The sequence below is a fragment of the Corvus kubaryi genome, unplaced genomic scaffold (assembly GCF_017639235.1).
Source record: "Corvus kubaryi isolate FWS band 111438036 unplaced genomic scaffold, C.kubaryi_AGA036_p1.0 37284, whole genome shotgun sequence".
Classification (NCBI taxonomy): Eukaryota; Metazoa; Chordata; class Aves; order Passeriformes; family Corvidae; genus Corvus; species Corvus kubaryi.
The window spans coordinates 10,997,399-11,007,856 of NW_024581088.1; the positions used below are offsets into that span (position 1 = coordinate 10,997,399).

Sequence of the window (10,458 nt, forward strand, 5' to 3'; positions counted from 1 at the left end):
GAAACATGGAAGAAGAGGCATTTCTCATTATTCTGGAATTTTATTGCCAAGTGGAAGATTTCATCAAATGTTTTAGAGCATAGATAGCTGTGAAACAGATAGCTGTAAGTACTAGGTCTGTTTTAATTACCTTGCACAACTAGACAGCATTGAGCCAAGCCAATAAATTTGGAAGTTTGTAAATAAAATTTCAGCAGGAGCTGGTTCTTTGGAGCACAATCCCCCAGTATGATGACTTCAGTAATTGTTTATGTAAAGAGACTCTCTCATTTGCATGCACAGCACTTCATCAATGTACAGTGTATTCTCCTTGACCTTGATCTCTTCCTCCAAGGAAAGCTGTCGGCAGCTCAGGCGTTTCAGCTCTGTCTCAGCCTGTGCCAATGCATCCTTTAATCTAATAGGGAAAATAGAGGCAGCCATTAGTTGAAAACACATGAATAGGGTTTTTTTTCTTATATGGGTTAGGAATTCTGAGCAAGAAAAAAGAAAGATGGAAAGGGATTCATGGAGACAATATCCATGCAACTTCCCTTAAAGTGTCCTGCCCTTAAGAGAAAAGCAACTCCCAACTTTTCAGGGAGAATAGCTGGGACCCGTTGTTACTCTGACACATTAAATTAACCCAGTAATCTATACCACAGATTTTCCTCTTGCATAATTTCCACTCACCTTTGAATATTTTTGGTAATCTCTTGAACTTCATTCATCAGGCTGCAGTGCACTGTGTCATAGCACAGTTCCACATTGGGGCGATGGTTTCTTGCTTCCAAGCGGGTTTGAGCCACTTTTACAGGTCCTTCTTTATCAGCAATTGCTTTCTTTAAGGCTGCAATGTTCTTCTCCTGTGAGGCAGTCTCATCCATTACCTTAACAAATCCAACAACGAAATTCTGCACACCGCCTCTTACAATGTGTGAGATCATCATCATCATCATCATCATCATCTTTAATAGTTGTAACAATCACAGTAACACTCATTATGTTGTTAGTTCATCAAACGATATTTTGCAAAACTTAGCCAGGCGTATGATTCTGTCATTGGAAAGCAGATGACACTGTTCTGGGTGAACCCAGAAATTTATGCTCAGCAATTAATTTTTAATATTAATACTCAGTTTTCATGCGTCAAATTTTGAGCACATTGACCCTGCTTTTATCAATTATCAGGCTCTTATATCACAATCCTGAAAAAGCTATAGGAGCCCCTTGCAACTAAAAATCACAAGGAAAATCCTCACTTTACTGATGGCTACAACATTTAGATTGAATAAGTGACTCCAGAAATGCATCTCTGTGGTGGTGCACACAGAACCAAGAAAAAAAAAAAAAATCTAAGATGACTTTTACGGAGGAGGGAGAAGGGAACAAAAAGGAACACGTGGCAGATAAATGCTACCCACTGGACTGGGAAAACCAGTAGATAACTCAAGCCCAGTGCTTCCACTTTTTCACTGACTGTCCCCTATGACTTACCATTGCAAGAAATGTCTCTAGCTTGTGCTTGGCATCCTTGACTTCCTTCACCCTATTTCTAAAAGCAACATTCACCATCTCACATTGCTTGCGCATGTCATTTGCCGTCTGTGAGAGAATGCTATCGATAAGCGCCTTCAGTGCCAAAGAATTGTTTCTTTGCTTGTCAGCCTTTTCAACATTTATGTTTGAGAAATCTATCCAGTCCTCAGGGCTAACAAAACTGAAAGAGATTCAAAATAAAAGGTCACCAACAGACAGCAGCAGGTCCTCTATGGCTTCATAAACCTGTAATTATGCCACAAAATCAAGAACAAAGCAGTACTTTTAACTGCATGTCCCAGTAAGCGCCACTTGTCCTGGGAATTCTACAGATACAAAATAAAGGCTCTGTCACAATAATTTTGTAATGAAGTAGATGAGAGTCAGATGAAAACAAATTCGCTAGAGTCATAGAGCAACTTTGCTATAACTTTCTTTTCCCCTGGCGACGGATTAAGTTATTGTGGGGGGAAACACACATAATAGCCAGTATTTCTTAGAACATCTTTCATTAATAAAGCTGTTACTATTCACAGCAGATAGCTATTTACACAACACAGTCACTTATTCTCTCACACAGTTCACCTGTGCGACACTTAGAGTACCTGCCTGGAGCAATAGTTGAGAAGCCCAGCCCCAACTGTATCTCCAGAATTAGAGGGTCATCCTTGCTGTGGCTTGCAGGTGGGTGTTTGGAAAGTTCCTCAGAGGGTTCATTCCTTGTTTAATTGGGTGACTATATAAAGTTGTACTTGTCATTTGCACACAGCAGGCAACACCATTCTGGGTGTGGTCTGAGTTACACAACCCGTTGTTGATGCACGCCAACGTGATGGCAGCAAGAGCTGTCAGTCTCTTGGTGTTACAAGTTTGCCAGTTGTTCCATAGCAAGAGTGACTTCCTGAGGCTCTCACACACATTGCTTTCTCAGCATGGTTCCTCTTTTCAGCCCATTTTTCTGTGGTAGCTATTTTTCCATTTAAACCTTTCACACTAACTAACCCATGCAGAAGGGGCACATTTGACAGGTTAATGACTGAGTCAGAAACTGATTCCACACCTCAGGTGTCCCAGTCCAGCATTCTCCCCACTGGGACACTCTGGGAGAGGAAAGAAGTTAAGGGCAGTAAATCTATTCTGTGTTTAAACAATATGTGAAATTCTTCCTTAGCTAATGGCGAACTTCAAAAACTTCTACTAAACTGGAGTTCACTGGGAGCATAATTATTGTGATACAAAAAAGTGATGGACAGAAGTATAAGAAACAGTTGACGAAAAGATAAAGCCTGTTTTACACAAAACTAATCTTGCTGTTACTGGGACAGCCCACATTATCTGTATAATTATCATATGTTTGTTGAACTAAAGAACCACTTACTTTCCTTCCAGTTTCATTGCATTGTCAGCATATATGATATGAGGAGTGTCGTTTGTCAAGCTAGCACAGTAATCATCAATCGTCAAAGCTGTGAATTTGTCCTTCAGATCCATTTCCAGGTTGTATTTTGCTGAACGGTTTCGTCTAGGAGAAGAAACAACCAAACTCTTAAGACAAAGTGTAGACACTCACAGGTGTCCTTAATATGCATGCATACATGCATTAGGTAATTCAAATGCTGTTATGGAAATATTAGCGTATGAACTCTTAGTTGTCAAGTCACAAAATCTACAGCATGAAGCTGCCTTTCTATAAATTGATGGTACAATTCACATTGAAATTAAAGGCACAGGACTGAATCACGAGAAGACCAAGGATCAAGTGCAAGTACTTTGTATTCTACATGCAGAGCATCTCACCATTACTGATAGGCCTCCTGCAACTGTTTAGCATTGAAGATAATTTAGGACCTGTGCTCAGCCTGACCCTACAACTTCTCAGTATTGTGGCTGTCTTAACTTTCATCTAATTAGTGTTCTATTGTGCCCTTTGCCTCTGCACCTGATTTGCTCATTGGTTTGTTCCAATGTACGTCCAAGTAAAGCAATAATCCCCTGGAGGACTTCAGCTTCCTTCAGTAGTTCCTGTTCCACTTCATCATGCACCAAGTCAATCCCAACTCTCCTCTGCCTAAATAAAAAAAGGAAAAACCATCAACCACATTGTTCAAATGCTTGCATCTAACAGATGATGATGTTCAGCTTTCCCCAGTGTATGAACACCTAAATCAGACTGTGACTCCACTGCAAAGAGAGTCAGGCCTTTAGTTTGCAGTCTTTTTTTTTTTTATTTGTTAAAGGTTCATTACCTAGATTTTTTTTTTTCTCTCCTTGAATGCTTTTCTTCTGAATCATCTCACCTGTACAGGAGACACTTTTGGGCAACGACAAGTGGCTCTTTGCAGCTCTCCAAAGCTCTCTCCAGCCTATTCTTGAAAGTCAACAATACCTCTGTCTCATGAACAATTTGTTCTAGCTTGTTATCTAGTTCTTGCTTCCAGAATTTTATTTCTTCCCGTCTCTGTTCTGTAGAATCAAAATAACAAACGCGTATTAATACAGGCCCATTTTATGAGCAAGAGGACTGTAGCTCAGATCTTAGATATGGCTAAAAATAGACTTATTCTACAGTGGAGTGCCTATAGTGCTGTGGGCTGTGTGGAAACAGTTTTGCAACCCCATGTCAGGAGGTTTGGTTAAAATAGCTTTTTGTGTGTTTTGTAATAAAAATAAAGAGTTTGCCTCAAAATATTGTATAAAATATTTTTGATTTTTCCATGACATCAACAAGCATGGCATTGACACATACTCCTGTTCATTACCAACTAGTTTGTTAAGTCTGTCTTAAACATATAGCTCAAATAATGCGTCTTGACCCTTGTAGAAGACATGGGATTACCTATTTTCTTATTGACATCGCTTTGGGTTTTTTGAGTTGTCTTTTCGATTTCATCCACCAGCCTCCAACTCTCAGCTGTCACACATTCTGACCTGGATTTCTGGGACTCTGTACTGGCACGCTGCATCCTGTTTGCAGTGTACCATTCTGAGGGATGAAATTTAGATGTATCTTGCAACAGTCTGGCCATTGTTATTTGGAAGGTTTCTGGATATAATGCAGGTTAGTTCTTGTAATGTGGAACCTGAAAACAGAAATAGCATTACATTTAGCTGCAGAAGCAGGAAGGGGAGAAGACGGGTCCATGCGGATGAGAAATATTTTGTTCTTTTTACCTGCAAAATGACACTGATATGAAAATAATAGATGTCTTGCTCAAAGTTCCCCAAGTCTTTGCTGATGTGTAGGGAAGAATGTGCTGATGTGTTTGGAGTGGGAGAGTGAAGAAACAGAAGAATTTGTGAGTGGAGTTGAGGAGGAGAGAAGTGGAACTGACAGGAAAAGATGGACATGCAATAGGAAGAAGGGAAAGGAGACCTGTGGAGGAGGCTGGAATAACTAAACAAGCAACCACAGAAAACAAGAGAAAAAGTGAACAAATATAAAAGATAAATAGCCTCCCAGATGTTGGAGAAGTAAACACCTTTCAAGAATATGGCTGGAGAGATGGATAAAATCTAGATTGTAAAAAGAAATGGAATAATAGAATTCTTAAGGTTGGAAAAGGCCACTAAGATCATTGAGTCCAGCTGTTAATGCAGCGTGGCTGTGTTCACCACTAAACCATATCCTCAAGTGCCAAATCCGCATGCCTTTTGAACATATCCAGGGATGGCAATTCCACCACTTCCTAGGGCAGCCTGTTCCAATGCCTGATTAGGCAATTTTTTTCTAATGATGATTAGGAAAAAAAAAACCAAAAAAAAACCACAACCAAAAAAACCCCAACACAACCCAACTGACCAAAAACCCCACGACCACACAACACAACAAAAGAAAACAAAAAACCAAAAAAAGCCAAACCCCAAACCAAAACAGGACCTGAAAAGCTGAAGGCGGAACTTCAGCAGGCAAATGAGGAAATAGGAAAGTCCGGAAAGGACTAAAATGGAACAAAGAACAAAGCATACCGGGACACTTGTTTAAGGGAGGGAGAAACCAATGCCCTGAATTTTTGCAAAGCAGTTTGATTATCTATTTTCCTATTCTTGCAGTATGCTCATCCAGTATTCCCGAGACAGCTCCTGAGCCCAAATGCCCACAACTGCTCCTCAGCAACACACAGCTCTGCCCACATTCCATTCAGCACAGCTACCCTTAACTCAACTTCCTTCTCCCTCCCACACCTCTCGACTGATACTTCTCCTCGACTGAGCTTGTTCTCTGTACATTATTTTTTGATAGTTTCCAGAGCTTCTGACAGTAATTCTGAATTGATTTGTTGTAGAAATGCATAAGGATTGTGAAAGCAAACAAGAAGTGTGTTAAGTACCTAGCTATCTAAAATGTCAGTCATAAAATACCCTTAGTAGTATACTCCATCTCTGTGTCAACAATATTCTTTCCTGGGAGAGAAGATATTGGAAGCCAGACAGAAGAGATGAAGGAGATAAAAAGCATGACATCAGATGGTGCTATAGTTTAGACCAGAGCAGAGTTTCTCAGAGTGAAACCCAACAACGTTCAAAAAGATCACAAAATGATAAAGAAGCAACGTTGGTCAGAAAGAAGCAGAGCTGGTCCTGGACAGAAAAGCGGGAAGCAACTGCAATTGTTAGCTGCGAAAACAATGCAGTGACAGCTAGAAAGCTGCTAATTATCTTCCTTCTCTTTCAAACAGTGGTCATTAAAACTGGTAACTACAGTGCCTTTCATGCCAGCTGACATGTAAACAGAAATACGCAAGTATTCTGGAAGGGCAAAAAAGGACTTTCAGCTGAAGAAACACTGTCTTACAGAAAAATGCAGGTATTTCAGAGCTAGCCAAAGAAAAATACAGGCTTCAGAAGACAGGTTTAACGCTAGAACTGAAGCCATTAGCCTGAGAGAAGGAGGCCTTAGAGATTCAAGAAGCAACAGAGACTGGGGTGCAAGGTAAGCAAGGAAAATGAGCAATATATGCTAACGCATGTAGGAAAGCTGCAGTCACAGACACTCAGCATGCTCCTGATGCACATGGAAGAGCAAAACTGTGACTAGGCTGAACAGTGATCAGAATCAATTACAAAGACTGCTACTGAGGCAGACCTGTAGATGAATTTATATGGCACTGCACACATGAAGTCTGCAACTATTTGCACAAAAGGGCAGTGCTTCTATGGACTGTCCCTTGATTTGTACATTCAGGCCCCCCTTGGTCTAGGTAGACTTTTGTTTCCCTGATGGATTTTTTACCAGGTTATCCACATTGCATAGTAAAATGCGTTAGTTAAAAACAGTATTTTTTTCCCCCCCACATGAACAGGTGGAGCAGGAACTGGAACCCTTTCCATAATAACTGAAAATTTTCCAATGGCTTCGGTGGATCTGAACGCACAGCTGGTTTGAACAGAGGTTTACTTTGGCTCGCATGAGTCACAGAGTATGGATCAGGCTGCATATTAGTTGTCTTCTGCAAAATTTTATCATCTCTATTCCCAGTAACATTCCAAGGCATTTAGAAATACTGGCAAATTTGAAAGGGATGACCAAATGATTCACAATGAATTGTTGAGATATCTGAATAGCAGTTGAGAACAATGAATGTCATGTTTCTGAAAACGTGCTCAGTCACCTTGAAAGCAGAGGAACCCCCCAGTGATGGCTCTCCACGACATTATTTTGAGACCGGTGCTGTAGGAGATTAGGGACAGGCGTTCGGAAGATATCGCGTTGTGCGGGACAGGTAAAACCCCTCCCCTCTACAGGTAATACCTGACCAGAAGGAAGTGATGCGGTAAACCCAGGTTATTTAACCCTATGTAACCCATGAATAAACGCCATTTGCCGTCCACCAAATTGGTGTCTGCGAGCTGATGGCCCGAACGACCTGAGGTGGTCGTCGTACGGTTCCTGAACCAGGTCGCTACGCCTCCGAGAGGCAACACGGTGGGACTTCATGCCGTTTTGTTCTGAAAACCCAGTATGTCATGCTGTCCTGTCCCAGAGTGTAGCGACACCGCCACAAAGTAATTAAAGCTACAAACCTCAAATCCGTTCCTCAGTGTCTGCTACCGTAAAACACAACTTCCTTTTAAACCGTTAATACGAAATTTACAACTGATCCTGCAATATGAATTATACGACAGGAGAAAGCTTTAGTTTTAGCTCAGGTGGTTTTCTCTACCGACTTACAGAGGTAGAAAAGGGCTCCGCAGCCGCCGGAGCTGCGCGCAGCGGACGCCCCGCCCGCGCCCCGCCCCGCCCGGGCCGCCGCTCGCAGCCGCTGTAACGAGCGGTCACGGGCGGGCGCGTCCGAGGGGCGCGGGGCGGAGTCCTCGTGCTGCGGAGGCTCTGCCGGGTGGGCAGGCAGCGGCACCGCCTTTCCACACCACGTGTAAGCGCCCAGTTACAGCTGGATGAAAAAGTAAGTCCTCTTCTGCACAGCAGTAGGGGTAAACTAACACCAGCTCGCTTACCACATTCCACTGTAAAGCCTTTAAAAAGGATTTTACAAAGGATGTCTAACCTAAATCATTCTATGATTCTATGATTTCAGCTTTATCAGATTGCTCAGAGCCAAGGCCAAACTGACCCGGAATTTTTCCAGGGATGGGGAGCTCTCTGGGCCACCGATGCCAGTATTTTGTCACCCTCATTGTAAAAAATTTCTTCCTTATATCTAGTCTAAATCAACTTTTTTAGGTTTAAACTGTTGACCCTTGTTCTATCGCTACAGGCCCTACTGAAAAGTTTGTCCCCATCTTTCTTACAAGCCTCCTTTAAGTACTGAAAGGCTGCAGGAAGCTCTCCCCTGAGCCTTGTGCAGGCTGAACAGCCCCAGCCCTCTCAGCCTTTCTTCACAGATTATTTTGGACACTAGTGGAACACCAGAGTTCAGACCTATTACGTTAGTCTGCTTTGCAATTTCAGCAGCATTGAAAGAAAGCAGTTAATGATGCTGCACTATTGGTTCAACCTAGAGAACTCTCCTACTTCAACACAGTTGCAGCAGCTTGGCTGACAGTTTGATTCTCTGAAGAATAAGATTATCTACGGTATTTTTCATGCACCCAATAAGGAACATGGCAACATACTTAATTTAGATCTAGACTCATTAATGCTGATTAGTTAGACTTCTCCACAGAAAACGTGAGACTTTTCCAGACTGAGGACTTGGCCACTTCACAAATAATGAACCCATTTTCTACATCCAGACAAAATTCACAAGGAGCTTTTAAATGCATCTTACACAAAGCAATCCCATCTTTTATTTTGGACACTTTACCTATGTAAGCCAGGTCAGGTTTAAATTAATGATACAGGCTGAACCTTTGGGATAGTTTTATATGTAATTACATATATCCAAGAATTTGCATGGGTTTGAGCATATGTTTAGATTAAACACTTTATTGGAAATATCACACAAAGGGAGAAGTGATGAAAGACATTCATCCAGTTATTATACTATAAAAGAGAAGGACTTTCCTGCTGTGGGAAGCTATATGCAAACATAAAAAGCAGATGATGTCTCTGCTGACATTATCTTGAAAATACTGCACAGAACAAAATACTGCACAGAACTGCTTTAGCCTTTAAAAGTAGGATCAAGTTGCCAACAAACAACCATAGATACGTTTTTAGATACAATACAGAAACATTAGAAAAGTTAAGAAACAATCCATTTGTGTAAAATATATACTATGCCAACTTAATATATTGTTCTTTTATCACTCATGCTAAACACGCTGTCATATATACACACATGCTCTGCATTTTTTAAAAATAAAAATACTAAAAAATTAATTGGGGGCATACATTATATAATTTAAATTTAATCATACAATCAAATAGTTGATGTTATTAATATAGAGCAGACCTCTTAATGCACAAAGCTGTAAGTTTTTCTAAAAGTATGTCATAGCACTATCTCCCTCATCTTCTTACACACAAACCACCAATAGATCAGCTCAGCTTATAGTCCCACTTCCCTGCAAACAGGTTGCTGGTAAGTCCCAGGTATCTTTACCATCACCTCTCTGAAGCGGGAAGACTTTAGAAAACCTGTGCAAATACCTTGTGGGTAGCTGCAAAAACAGGCTAAATTACAGAAAGGATGTAGATTCACCCTGGTGAATTGGCAATAACTTTACAATCTAAAACTTCCTTTATATAATTATATGCTATTAGGCCTAAATTGGCCAAGCACTTACCTGTGTCTTACCAAGCACTCATATAACACAGTAAAATCATCCGTGACCCGGGACTGTGAACGAACGCAATGTATGAAGCCAGTATTGCCCCTCTTGTGGTAGTTACGATGGAACTTGGCTCTGCTAATCAATAAAAAGTATTCTACTGTAAGAATGTAAATAGGTATATTGTGTGTGCCAGTTGTGGACAGATTTCTCATCATGCTTAATCCAAACTCCTCCAAAATATAAGTACAATGTGTTTATCCTTACAGTGCATTTGGTGGAGCTACAGGTGCATGCTTACTCCTTAGAATTATGGTCGTCCAAGACAAAGCAAAAACTGAAGACAACGGCACTTATATGCTAACAAAGCGGTTGCTTCGTTCGTGGTTTCTTAAGTAAACTTGACTAGAAAGGGAGACTGAACTAAAATCATATTCCAAATGCAACTGAACTTCTGTACTTTTTAAACTGTAATTCAGAGCACACAGAGTCATGACTGGAATAAAAATCTTTTAAGTAAAAGCTCTGTGTTGTTTTCACTGATTTTACTTTGTTATCTGTCGCATCATTCTAAAAAGATGCAATAAATCTGAAGAATGCTTGATATATTTTATTATAAATGGTCGTCAATACAGAACCAAATTAATCTTTCTAAATATCTACAAAAAGCAATGGGGCAGGTTAAAAAACATTCTCTAGCATGAGCAGAGGACTTGTGGCTTTCAATTTTTACTTTCTATGAGCCTTAGAAGGCTTTTTTTAAGTACA

The 10,458-nt window shown here is 40.7% G+C and overlaps 1 protein-coding gene across 3 annotated transcripts; it reads right to left on the reverse strand.

The window, feature by feature from the left end:
- Positions 1-20: 20 nt before the first annotated feature.
- Positions 21-8,481, reverse strand: TEKT1 (tektin 1). 3 transcript variants are annotated; one of them, XM_042026572.1, is made up of 8 exons: positions 7,688-8,481; positions 4,355-4,598; positions 3,816-3,981; positions 3,458-3,586; positions 2,897-3,040; positions 1,477-1,699; positions 673-869; positions 21-397 (listed from the first exon to the last, which is right to left on the reverse strand). In XM_042026572.1, exons 2-8 carry the CDS (start codon positions 4,542-4,544, stop codon positions 238-240), a joined length of 1,209 nt encoding a protein of 402 aa, XP_041882506.1. In that variant the 5' UTR covers positions 4,545-4,598; positions 7,688-8,481; the 3' UTR covers positions 21-237. The 3 variants fall into 3 exon arrangements, with proteins under 3 accessions (XP_041882506.1, XP_041882508.1, XP_041882507.1); XM_042026574.1 differs by lacking the exon at positions 7,688-8,481 and adding an exon at positions 7,540-7,681; XM_042026573.1 differs by lacking the exon at positions 7,688-8,481 and adding an exon at positions 7,128-7,681.
- Between the last annotated feature and the right edge of the window lie 1,977 nt (positions 8,482-10,458).

Coding starts and splice junctions, on each gene's coding strand:
- TEKT1 (XM_042026572.1), bottom strand. CDS start 4,544: ATGGCCAGACTGTTGCAAGATACATCTAAATTTCATCCCTCAGAATGG. Junction 3,041..3,457: donor CAAACCAATGAGCAAATCAG/GTGCAGAGGCAA, acceptor TTCTTCTCCTAG/ACGAAACCGTTCAGCAAAAT. Junction 398..672: donor ATTACCAAAAATATTCAAAG/GTGAGTGGAAAT, acceptor TTTCCCTATTAG/ATTAAAGGATGCATTGGCAC.